Genomic DNA, 12,966 nt, shown 5'->3' on the forward strand with positions numbered 1-12,966 from the left:
GCTGCTCAGAGTGACCACACAACAGCTGGAACACCAGGAACAGAAAAACAGTTCTAAAACAAGTTAGTTTACTTCAAAAACTTCAGTTATTTTCCCTGGTAACTTTGTGTTGATTATGCTTTCAGCATTAGTTCAGCCAAGTCCTAATGCAGTTTTTTGTATCCCCTGAGAGTGGCAAGAGATAGAGCAAAGAAATGCCCCAGTATCTTTGGAAAGCTTTATTCATATCTAAGACCAAAGCTTCTAAGCTTATAAGTTTCCAGAAACCACCTCTCCTCCACAAATCTCCTTGCCTCTATAGGGGTCTGAAACTTCTACCTGGAAATAATTTCTTTTACCTAAGAGTGTAGGTCAAGAGCGAAAGCTGCCAGGATTATAAAGAATATTTCCTAAGTAAAAAATGCCAAATAACTTGTCAAAAATAAAAATTTAAAAAAGCATCACTAAGCTCTGAGAGTTCAACTGCTTTTGAGCTAGAAACACCTACTGGATCTCTCAAGTATAGGAAAATGTTAAAAATGGATTTTAGAGACCTGTCTTCAATATCTATATTCCTGCTTTCCATGGAAAAAAAAAATGCATGCTAAGTGAAGGAAGCACTGAATTTCTCTGTGTTCCTGCCCCCTTCACGATGCCGTCCCTGGTGTGGACTGCCAATACACAGCAGAACCACAGCCATATGGAGTGATGCTCCGCAAACCCAACTGCAGAGGCTGCTGGCTTTTGTGGATTTGCACACATCTTAGGCAGAACTCAGCTTTTAATACGAAGACTGTCACAAGATTAAAACAACCCTACAAACGAAATACTTCAGTAACTGAAAAAAAGAAACTGCAATTTAGCAGCAAAACAAACTCATTGCAGTATTCCAAGAGACAAAAACATCAGTGAGCAGTTTGACAAAGACAAACTTTACAGAGCTTCGCTAGAAAAACCATTTAAACTTAAGCACTTCAGTCCTAAATCACAAAGTCTGTGAGACCGAAAACCACTCACTTTTGTCTCCAAAGGTGTCTTGTGGTCTGCCAGCATAGTTTGTGGGCAGGCATGTCAACTCTAATCTCCTGTGCCACTCCTGTAATCTAGGTAACACACGCGAGCCTTGCAACATCCAGCAGGAAGCAGAGCCGGCTCTGCGTAACCTATACAGCGACTGCGTGTGCATGAATGCAGAACCTCCGCAGTTTGTAAATCATTTAATTCATTTCTGCTTGAATTAAAAGTAACAAGTGGCAAACTACAAAGAACCTCCTCCTCTTTTCCCCAGTATATGATTTATGTTGGTAGGAGTAACAATTAGCTCAAGACTTATCTTAGTTTTTCTTAAACTTCCAGCTGTACTTAATGGAAAGTCTCAACAGCCTGAGCTTTCCATGTATGCTTTTCCCCATACAGAAGCAGCTTCACCTCAGTTCTTTCTACCGAAACGGGACACTCTCTTGAGCAGCAAAGATGTTTCACAAGATTTGCTTTCACCGAACATTTCAGTTCATATGGCAACTCCATACTAAGAAGTTCTAGCACTGCTTGCGCAGCTGGAGAGTCTGTAACCCACAGTACAAATTCTGCCGTGCCTGCACACTCAGGTAATTTATGTTACCTCTGCTAAAGCACAGAAGCGTAAAGCTAAGAGACAGAGGACAGTGCTCATGAGACCTTGCTTCTCTTGTGCCAAAGATGAAGCAATCAAGCTCGTGTGCTTACCAACAAGAGGAAGAAAGATGCTGCACAGAAGCTGCAGCCTTGGGGGGTTGCAGAGTGGAAAGACATTCTGGGTTAAAAGCCTGGTAAGCTAGAAGCAGTCAGGAATGCTGTAGAGACAGTTTTGAGAATGTAAGGGAAACTGGGAAAGAAAGAAAGAAAGGAAAGAAAGAAAGGAAAGAAAGAAAGGAAAGAAAGAAAGGAAAGAAAGAAAGGAAAGAAAGAAAGGAAAGAAAGAAAGGAAAGAAAGAAAGGAAAGAAAGAAAGGAAAGAAAGAAAGGAAGAAAGGAAGAAAGGAAGGAAGGAAGGAAGGAAGGAAGGAAGGAAGGAAGAAAGAAAGAAAGAAAGAAAGAAAGAAAGAAAGAAAGAAAGAAAGAAAGAAAGAAAGAAAGAGAGAAATTAAAGCAAGCTACGTAGGAAGATTTTGATTAATGAAAAGTACAAACAGTATGGAAGAGAAAAAAAAACATTCAATAAGCAGAATCAGCACTCACGGCCACGCCAAGACATCTAACCTTGTTCCACACACACCTATCCCATCCCTATCTTAAACCATAAAACTTTTGCATTACTTTATGTCCAGTTAGAAGCTTCCCAATTACAACACAATAGAGGGTAACCATGCAGTTACCATGGCTTTTACATGACCACCAGTTGGGAGGTTGTGGTCAGCAGTCACAGACACCATCACCCTATCTTCAGGAAGATGAATTAGCAAATTTGTAACGTTTTTCATGTTTTTGCAGAAGTAGAATAAAAAAGCAGCTAGCCAAAAAGCAAAGAACATAGTCATTAATGGATCTACACACAAAGACATTTCAGTGCAGATCTAAACAATTCAGTTTACTTAGTTGGTATGGACTAAATTACACTAATCCTAACATTTGTTGAGGACAAACATTTTTACCTCTATTTCTATTTTATTTACATTTTGCTGTGTCAGGAAACACTGCAAATCAAGTTCTTAACTTAGCAGCTCTGTTAATCGAAGACTTTGCACCAACTTATCCATAAACACTACATATATTTCAGATGATTAACCTTGCATTACCTCAAAATCAGCCCAGTGGGACTTGCTCAAAATAAAGGATTGTGCATTAGCTATTACTTTTCCTCCACATTAAATAATTAGACATGCAACAGTAAGGGGAAAGAAGTGTCGTTAGTCAACAAGGGCTTCCAGGCTTTCAGAAGCTCTGCGTAAGGAAGCATTCAGAAATGCTACCAAGGCAGATTTAGTCTACTACACAGAGAGTTTTGTCCCACTGTTTCTGTCTATCCTGGAATGAGATACTTTGTTCCTGTAGTGTTTACCTAGTTTGGAAATTAAAAGTGAAGCAACAACAAAGCAGGTATCGGGAAGAGGAGTGGCTCTTCTCCATGGAATTACTCAATATCTCCAATTGTTGAATTCTTATTCTCCCTAGCTGATATTTTTATTCAATAAATTTGAAATGGTAATAAAGATTTGTATAGACGTAACTGTTCACGAACCCCTGGTATTACTCAGAATTCTCATTGTCCTGCAAGCTAACGAACCTCATTGTCATTCCAGCCTGTTCATATGAACACATGAAACATGCACACCATTGCTTCTTAGACAGGTGTATCGCAGATGCCTGTACAAAGAAAATTATGCAATAGCTTTCCAACTGCAACTCTACTTTTCCTCCAAAGCAGTGGTTTCTTACCTTTTGAGCCTATGCCGTGTAGAGGAAAAAGTCAGTACAGGGTCTTATGTATTCATAATGCAAAATATGCAAAGTATCTGGCTTTCTGGGAATTCTACAAGCAACTTGCTTTCTCATAAGGAACAAAGCCAGCTTGCTCTAGTCCATTAATGGTAAAAGCAAGGTTATTGATTTTCAGGTTTGTTTTTAAATGAGCCTAATGATTGGTAAAGGTGCTGAACTGAGGGCCCTAGAGGCTACCCTCAATCATTCCAAGATCCCCCACAACATTATTATCCTCAAGGGACTGGTCCCAAAAGGCTGAATCCATTCAGATTGCTATGAAAATTCTACATACACTTAAATAAATAAAGGATGTGTTTGTTTAACAAGAGCCAAAGGGCAAATAACAAGGTTGTACAGCTCTACCAGAGCCGTATATTAGAAGGCACAGGGAAACAGCAGCAGCCTGCAGCGTGCGGATAACGGGGCGCTTTGCACACAGCGCAGTACTGGATAGAGGCATTACTTCACAGCGCAGGATGAACTGCAATGAGTCGGTGAGCATGACAGTTACATAAGCCATTTCGGTTTCAGGACCTCCCGATCTTTTAACTAACAGAAAGTTACTACAACTATTAAAGCAAGGAAGTTTGAACACAGAAATTTCATAGGTTGAAGGGTTTGGCGGTTTAAAACTTAAAAATCTGTTAACTGACATTAAGCAAGCATCCTTTGTCTTTTTAAGCAATCGAAGTATGCTGCCACGTAAAAATCATCTCACAACAGCTAGAACCAAAAAACATCCACACATGGATGACTCTGCTCACACAAATGCAGTTCAGTTTCTAACTAAACTCATGTTTAAAGCTGTAACAAATCAAGGCATGAGGGGGTTTATTTTCATGCACCCAGCTCCACTTGCAGTAAATGCAACACAGTGAAATACGATCAACTTCTGACATTAAGGAAAAAAACAAAGATGGAACATAAATGCTGATCTCGTTTAATAATAAATCGCATAACTAAGCTATTTTTTGTCCTTGCATCTCAGGATAAGGGCAAGATACATGTATAAGAGCTAGTTTTATTGCATTCATTTAAAGCAACGTACATTGGCAAAATCACGCGCTGAAGCTGTAACAACTATAAGATAAGCAAATCCTACTGCAAATGAAAGAGGAAAAAAGGTGCAAACAAGCAGGAACAGCAGTGTTTTATCACTTACCTCATGATGCAGCTCTGCTATCTGATCTTTCAGTTCTCTGATGTACTGGTTAGAATCAGATTTATTAAGCTGCCCTTGAATCTTTCCTTCTTCTTTCTGTTTTGGTTAAAAAAAAAAAAGTTATTCAAATTATTCATGGATATAATATATTAAATATCTTCTTTTAACTGTCTGCGTATTTTTGCCATGACCAGAAGCTCTTCACAGACCCCATCTAGCACTTTTCACCCAGCTGAAACTAGAGCAGGTACCCAGGGGTGTCAGCAGCTCAGACCAAGCTGTCCCTATCAACAGCAACCCTGGCACAGGCAGGTTCTAAGGAGAAGCACCAGGAATTAACAAGGCTTCCCAGGTGGAATTCACACACAGTGTACATGAGGTTGCACACGCACTGTAGTGAAGCATCCCTACAGAATACTAGTGATGTATGGAAAATAGTGTACATTATTTTCACTGATGTAAAGTTTTCATTTAGCGACAAGGAATTCCTCTTTGTCTCCAAGTGACATGTAAATAAAACATGTTCTTTCCTTGTACTGCAGGACACAATGCTGGGGAACGCTACACAGGACAAGCTTTTTTTCTCCCTTAAAAAGAAGCTGTAATGTATCAAATATTGTAGCATTTACTGAATAGCAGTTCCTGAGAGTGTAAGTGGAGAGAGGTGTCCCCTGGCAGCAGTGCTGCAGGAGGTACAGAGAAACACCGGTGAGTGGAAGAAGCCTGAGACAAAGAGGAACACGAGATTCCCCTCCTTTGCCAACCAAAGGCAGCTCTGGAGTTTCACAGTGCTTAAGCAAGCATCTTCTGCACTTCAATGCCTGTAACACCAACTCTCAGTCTGGCTCTACAGAGAATCCTAGTAAAACTGACCCAAACTTGGCAGATCTGCAGCAAATAACCACCCTCGATGGAGAAGGCAGACAGTGTCTTCAGTCTGATACTACTAAGTCAAAAGCAGTAGGTTTTGTGTTGGGTTTTTTGGGTTTGTTTTTATTTTCCAGCTAAGTAATTTCTGTAGAAGCCACCAGCTTTAGAGAACAGAAGACCGTGATTTTATAGAAGTATATACCTTTATGTTTTATATAAATATGTAAATCACATACAACCAATTTATTGTAGAATTACAAATATCATGGCAATATCTGTTTTTATCACCGATAGCTCATTTTGTTGAAGGCTTAAATTTACTTGAAGAAAGCAAACAGTTTATTTCAACAACAGCCAAGTTCAAAGTCATTTGCAAACAGAATTGAAACACCTTTTAGAATGAACAGCATCAATTGTTCCTCAAAATACAAGCCAAAAAGCTTTAATGGAGAGGTTCTTTTAAAACATCCCTCTGAAATACCACCACGACAGGATATGTCCCAGAACTCCAGGAGGAGGAACAATACACCACCTTCCAAACCCTTCTGCGTCAGGAAGGGAACAACCTCAAGCACTGTCACTGCTGGCAATCTCAAAGTAATTTCTCCAATTTCAGACTCTGTTTTTCTCACAGCAGGGTATGCAGCGTTACAGTATTGCTTGAAAATAACTTTGCCATATTCACTACTAATACACAGCATCTGCAGCATGGAGGCACAAGGTCCTCTAATGTATAATCCAACATTAAACCTGGCTTCCAAGGTAACCTATGGCTCAAATTCACAAAAAAAATATTAACATTATACAACATTAACTAATTGTTCTTGTCCTAAAGAACTCCCTTCACACACACAGGCCCCTCCTCTCTTCTCATAAGGGTGACTATTGGTATTGGAGAAACCAAACCAGAAGCAGCATAAGCTGCAGGCTAAAAATACCACTGTTCACATCTGCATATAGAAAAAGTCCAGACAACAAGAAGATTCTGATCTCTTGTGGTAGCAGGACTATATGGGAGCAATGCCTAAGTCCTTTCTCTCTGTTTGAAACCCTTATTTCTCCATTTAGACTTCTTATTCCATGGACTACACCATTAGTTTGTGATGTTACACTATCGTATGAAAAACAAGAGTAAAGCAAGGTTTTACCGTAAATAGGAAACAGGTGCCATAGCTCTTTTAAAAATCAAAGTGCAATAAAGAGCTGAGCTTACATCCAAGCTGCAGGCACAACAACATGGTTCGGTCAGTGCAAACCGACAGCAGAAGCACTAACATTCACTAGCTCAAGTTTGGCGCTGCACAAACAGCCAAGAGTTTTCTGCTCATGCTATACAGGACACTCCACACGGGGAGCTATCCACCTCACACTGGGAGTTATCCACCTCCGCTGGGTGAAGAGGGTTTATTGTGACTTTGCATTACCTAAATGACGCTGTAAAGCTAATGCGGATATGACAGAATAATCTGACAGGTACATTTGCATGGAAGAGCTGACTCCAGCTCCAGTCAGCTGGAGCTGAATGTGGGGCGAAAGCCTGGCTCGAGAGACCCTCATCCTCAGCAAAGAGCAAATAAGTTTCAGTTTTCCTTTCATAGCCACAGATTCTGTAGAGCCGACAATTCACAAAAACACATTTAGCACAAAAAAAGGAACCCTGCAATGTAGTTTTCTACAAAGATACTTTCCAGAGAAAAGCCATGCTTAACTTCCTCTTGCGACACCCAGAACACCAGAGGTCAGAAGCCGGTCCTTTCAACTGGCTGCTGCAGAAATCAGGAGTTCCCAGCTAACTAAAAAAGCCAGTATTCCATGAGCTACAGAGCCTGTCCACAGGGGCTGAACTAGGAGGATGGCATAGGAGAAACTTTAGGACAAGGCATCTCTGAGCAAGAGCAAAGAGCTATTCTGTTGTCATTAAAAAAAAATAAGCAGAGTTGATCGTGCCATTAATTAAATGACATTCCTGCAGGTACAGCAGCAAACAACTATAAACCATGCAAGGTTAGACACTGGAGCATTAAAATATTTCTTAGTTCTTACCAAATGCATCTAATTTAGGGAATAAGTAATGAGTAGACAGCTGAAATTTTACATATTTCAAACGAACCAAAACACTTATTCTATAAAAAGTAGTTTTATCTGTCAAATGATGACCTTTAAATTATCCAAAATTCTTTAGAACTGTGAGATCGGTATTTCTCATCAATACTTATATTTATTTTCATACAAGTACCAAACACTACTATCATCTGTAAAACTGTTCCACTCTCCAGTCACATTTCATATTTACATTAAGTTCAGATTAATTTCTAAGTTTCCAAATTCTGATAAGCATTTGTTAATCAAAGGCAAATTTTAATGTGAGCAACTTAAATTTGGCACTAACGTTCCATTGCGCTAGTTTTTTTATTAGGCCAGCTGGACAGAACTCAAAAAGAAAAACTGTTGACAGAAACAGCTTTGTAGTTCCTTTTTACCACGACAAAGCGATATGAACAGCTTTCCCTCTTACCTGTGGTATCCATCACAAAGACCGAATACTTTCTCCCAAAAATTGCGTAGTTCTGGATTTGCTTTTCAACCTTAGGAAACACCACCCGTTACTTCCTGATTACCATCAAAACCTATTTCTTACTGGTTTTATCCAGCGATCTCAACATCACCCTAGAGTCTCCTCAGGGTACTGTCAGCATGCGGACATCTTGAGAGAGCGACCCCTGCCACCGCCCCACGCAGGGCAGATCCCCACTCGGACATCAGGGCTCCAGCTGGCGCCAGCCCCGTGCCAGGGGACAGCCGTCTGCTGCTGTGACTGGCGAAAGCCTCGAGACAGCACGCACACTCGTGCTCCAAACATTTATCAGCACATGTGGAAACTGCACAAATGATTTTATGTTCATCTTTCACTTAGTAGCTTACTTAAGAGAGTTTGAGCAGCTTCATCTTGGATTTTCTCTTTCAAATATAATATTAGGCAGATAAAACTACTGAATCCGAGACTGATCTAGTCACGAGGCAACTGAGACTGAGAACAGTTACCATTTGTTCCTAGTTCAGATCTGACTTAAACTGCACTAAGAGAGGGACAGAACTAGTGGGGCTGCAAGTGACATGGGAGCGGGACAGCAACTGAGAAGACACAACAGGTACTCAATGGAACAGGTAAGGACCTTAGGCAACAGCACTGATGGGTTCCTGCAGATCTGATCTTCAGCCTGCTCTCCGCAGGCACATTATCCCTTCCTCCTGTTGTACTGCTGTTCATTTTGCTTCCAGGTATCTAACGCTAAAGAACAGACTAATTCATTTCTCCTCCTAAGCGCCCAACAGCAGATGTTGAAAAGGTTTCTAGGCTCAGACAGGAAGAAATCAGTCTTGTGTGGGTTAAGTGTTGTCCGGCCTCAGCTACCTCAGCCTAAGAACCTGCTATGGCAAATGGAAGCTCAACTCCGGAGCTCAAAGGACAACTTGAGTTGGAAGCAAAGGGCTGCTTGCCCAAAGGATGGAAGCCTGCACCCTCCGTGGTCCAACTCCTGCAGCCAGGGAGGTCAGAGCCCACATCGAGGACATTCTTGTGACCCTTCTTTCTTGTCAACCCTAATTATTATTATTATTGCTAGCTTCTTGCTTCATGTGTTGAGTCATGAAGATGGCTGGAAATCTCATGCTGTTAGGAAGGATGGATTTGAAAAGTCTCCCACAGATAAAGCAAGTCAATCACAACTCTCTTAAACGGACATAAAACCTGTCTTCTGTAAAACCACTACAGAAAAATGTTAGCTACACGACCCTGCTCAAGGCACCCTGAATCCATCTTTAACTTCCATTTTTTTAAAAAAATACCTAAAATCTAAGAGTTTTCATTTCCATTAAATTACATTTCCATATGCACTTGCTGCAAACTGGTCCGGCTTCCTCAGAAGAGCATAGAACAGACTATTTCTTTGGGAAGGGACCTACAACGATCACCTGGTTCAACTGCCTGGCCAGTTCAGGGCTGGCCAAATGTTACTACGGGCTTTGTCCAAACGCCTCTTAAACATCAACAGCTTTAGGGCATCGAACACCTCTCCAGAAAGCCTGTTCCAGCATCTAGCCACCTTCTTGGTAAAGAAATACATCCTTAATGTCCAGTCTAAATCTCTCCTGGCGCGGCTCAGAGCCATTCTCATGCGTCCGATTGCTGGATACCAGGGAGAAGAGCTCAGCACCTCCCTCTCCACTTCTCCCCACCCCCCTCAGGAAGCTGAGAGAGCAATGAGGTTGCACTTCAGCCTTCTTTTTCCAAACCAGGCAAACCTAAGCTCCTTAGCCACTCCGTACAGGTCTTCCTTTCCATCCCTGTTACCAGCTTCGTTGCCTTCCTTGGGACGCATTCAAGGACCCTCATATCCTTCTTAAATGATGGGGCCCAGACCTGCACGCAGTTCTCCAGGTGAGCCAAACCAGAAGTTGCTAGGCAGCCCCACTGACATAAGTAAAACTAAACCGCTTTCACGTAGCTGGAGTTGATTTAATTGAATGCTTCTTATGGTGGCATTTAATTCAGTAGGAACCAAGCATGTCACTCATCATTGGTTTTATACTGGGCTTGAATGGTTTTGCATTAATGGGCTTGAGTAGTTCTGTACTTCTGAAGAAAACAATTGGACCAACTGTACATGTTCAGAAGTGAATGCTAAGACTCCACTTACAATTCAAAAGTTATGAACATCACACCTTTGAAGAGGAAACAGCGTAAGCAATTATTAATCTCTCTCCATTTAAAAAAAATAATCTAAGATTATACATGCAGGAAGTGGGTTGTTCGGGTTTTTGAGGGGGAGCACTATTACATAAAATCTGTGGTACTGGGGGAGGTCACGACACAACAACAGCTGGTGTCTGGGCAAACGCTAGCCATTTCAAGTTTAAAACTAATACGGAGTGAAAAAGGCAGATAATAGATCAATGAGGAAAGTGTGAGTATTATCCAACAGTAAAATAATGAAAGCTTGACAACTATGGACTCCAGGAACTTTGTTTAAACACAACCCCACAGCCATACGTGCATGAAGCTCTACACTGTTTCCCTAGGGCCCTAGTCCCACATGCTGGCATCACTGCAGCGCCTGCGTCCTCCTCCCAGAAAAGATTTTAGAAAAGTAATACCAGTTGGTGTTAAATCTGCAATTATGGATCCATCGTCTCATTTTCACTGGTCTTGAAGGTAACTTGCCCAAGCCTTCCCAGCTCCACCAGCACTAACAGGGCTAGGACACCCTGCGCCCAAGAAAGGGATGCCCTAGTGGCCATGGATCGCCTCTGCTCAAGGAAAAGGTTCTCGTGTCTGTGTAAACTGCCATTCCACAATCCAACATCCTGCCTCAGAGGTTGTGTATGGAGAGGGAACAGTATGGGCAGCGAAGCAGGACATGAGCCCTGAAGGTTTGGAGGCTCTGACCTCTCCTCCTGCTCTGAAGTGGAGTGACCATACCTGCAAGAGCTACGCTGAGTGCTCCTGAGAGGAAAAATCTCTTCTCCAAAAATTTGCTGCTTAGGATGAGGAAAAATTCTGCCCACCAAAAAGCATGTTGAGATTCCTGGTTGTAGCATCATGCTCAAACCCTCCTTTGCCGGGCTTTCTAAGAAGAAAACAGCTTTTCTGTGCCTTCTAAAGCAGCATCAGCGAATCTTAAGAAATGCACCTGATGCCTACTGAGAACTAGGAAGCACGTGGAGAGCCTCCAAACTCAGGCAGCATCGGTCCAGAATGTACAGCTGACAACACCAGAACGCAGGGACAGACTGCTCCCAAGAACACTGATCTCAAATACCTGGAACCGCTACCGAACAGCACCCCTAAAAAATTTATGTACAATAGTCAAGATAAACCAAAGATAAATAACAAGTAAATCAGTGGCTAGAAACCATCTAGAACATGCTGGAGGCCTTAAGCCAGCTTTTGCTGCTCGACCAACGTCTAAAATACCAAAGACCAATGCAATCGGATTTTCAGTTGTAGGTGTTTCATCACAAGAGGAGCACAAGCACAAAGTTCTCTAAAACACTCTTCATAATGACATCAGAGTAGGAAAACCAACATGTCAGCAAAAAAATAAGCCATTTTAAATAAGAAAGCATCTAGGCTTATTTTCACTTTAATAACTGCAAACTTATAAACACAGAAAACCAAAAGCAATGGTTGTACAGGTAGCCAAAACCCAGGCATCCCAGCCGGTTGCTGTTCCTCAGAGAACAGTGTCTCATCATCACTAAAAATGTCTAAAAGGTGGGACATTTCCCTAACACTTAGCTTGATCTGTTACCAATTAAATATTTCTAAGTCAGAAAAATCTCCCTCTTTTCAGGGGAGATTTTTAAATCCGTACTCTTTGGCAAAAGACACTGTATTAAAAATGTAAATGAAGGTGATTCAGAAGAGTAAGCGTGGTAACTAGTGTCCTTTCAGTGACTTTACAGTGACTCATTCTAGACTTTCAAAAAACATATCACTAACATCACACACCACTATTGATAAGAGTAAAAAAAAAGTTTCCTGTAATTTGAAAAGATGGAAACAATTTCTTTACTCAACAGTCACTACTTGGAAAAGTTATTAAATAGAGGTCATAGAAAGGCTTCATTCTAACGAAACAGTGCTAAAAGGTTAAGCTGTGGGGGGGAGAAATAGCACAATCATGGATTTCCTTTACAGTTAGTTGCTCTCAAAGCAGCTTTGACATGGTTAGAGATAGGGTAAATGTGGCAGAATTCTCTGAATCTGCCAGGAAACACCTCAGGAGGAAGCGATGGTACTCCGTCCAGATCAACGTAACAAAGAAGAATGAATTCCGATAGATAATTTTTGCTTTAAGATTACTCAGATCTAAAACCAGTTTTCTACACTTTGAGTGTGCTCAGTGCTTCCCCAACCCAAACCAGCCATGGGTAACCTTAAGAGGGTGCAACAAGTCACCAGCCTGAACAGCGACGGTGGGAGAGGCATGAAGCTGCAGCACAGAGACCGCAGCTGCTCCAGCTCCACTTCCTCTGCCTGCCCATGCTCCCCACTGGCTTCACGCTCCTTACTTGGGACAGCTGATCTGACTTGGAACTGATTTACCCCTGCCTGAACGGCTCTAGAGCCTCTTTCTCTCAGTTAGTCTGTCCTTCCTCAAACTATTGCAGGGAAAGCTTCTTTCAAACCAAACCAAACCAAACCAAACCAAACCAAACCAAACCAAACCAAACCAAACCCCCATCACTAAGGGACCAACAGGACTGCCCGTACGCCATCAGGAGGAACATTTGCTGCTAGGCTGGAAGGGTAGCAGTGCTTGGTAGGCTTTTCCTGGCAGCTCTAGGAAAGCACACGCAAGCTAAAGGCAATAGTGTTCAGTTCAGCTGAAAACAAGATATACAGATTTTTTCCCTGAGGAAACAAACCTGAAGTTTTGCGGATCGACTACAGACAGAGGGAAACAATCTCCATCCCTCTGTCCTGGCTCTTGA

The 12,966-nt window shown here is 41.7% G+C and overlaps 1 protein-coding gene across 6 annotated transcripts in view; it reads right to left on the reverse strand.

The window, feature by feature from the left end:
* The window catches only part of EVI5 (ecotropic viral integration site 5), a 69,574-nt gene that overhangs the window by 14,479 nt on the left and 42,129 nt on the right, over positions 1–12,966 (reverse strand). For all 6 annotated transcript variants that reach the window (XM_054072512.1, XM_054072516.1, XM_054072513.1 and 3 more), the window contains one exon: positions 4,600–4,695. In XM_054072512.1, coding sequence (XP_053928487.1) covers positions 4,600–4,695 — 96 coding nt within the window. The remainder of the gene's footprint in view (positions 1–4,599; positions 4,696–12,966) is intronic.

The sequence above is a fragment of the Cuculus canorus genome, chromosome 8, assembly GCF_017976375.1.
Source record: "Cuculus canorus isolate bCucCan1 chromosome 8, bCucCan1.pri, whole genome shotgun sequence".
Classification (NCBI taxonomy): domain Eukaryota; kingdom Metazoa; phylum Chordata; class Aves; order Cuculiformes; family Cuculidae; genus Cuculus; species Cuculus canorus.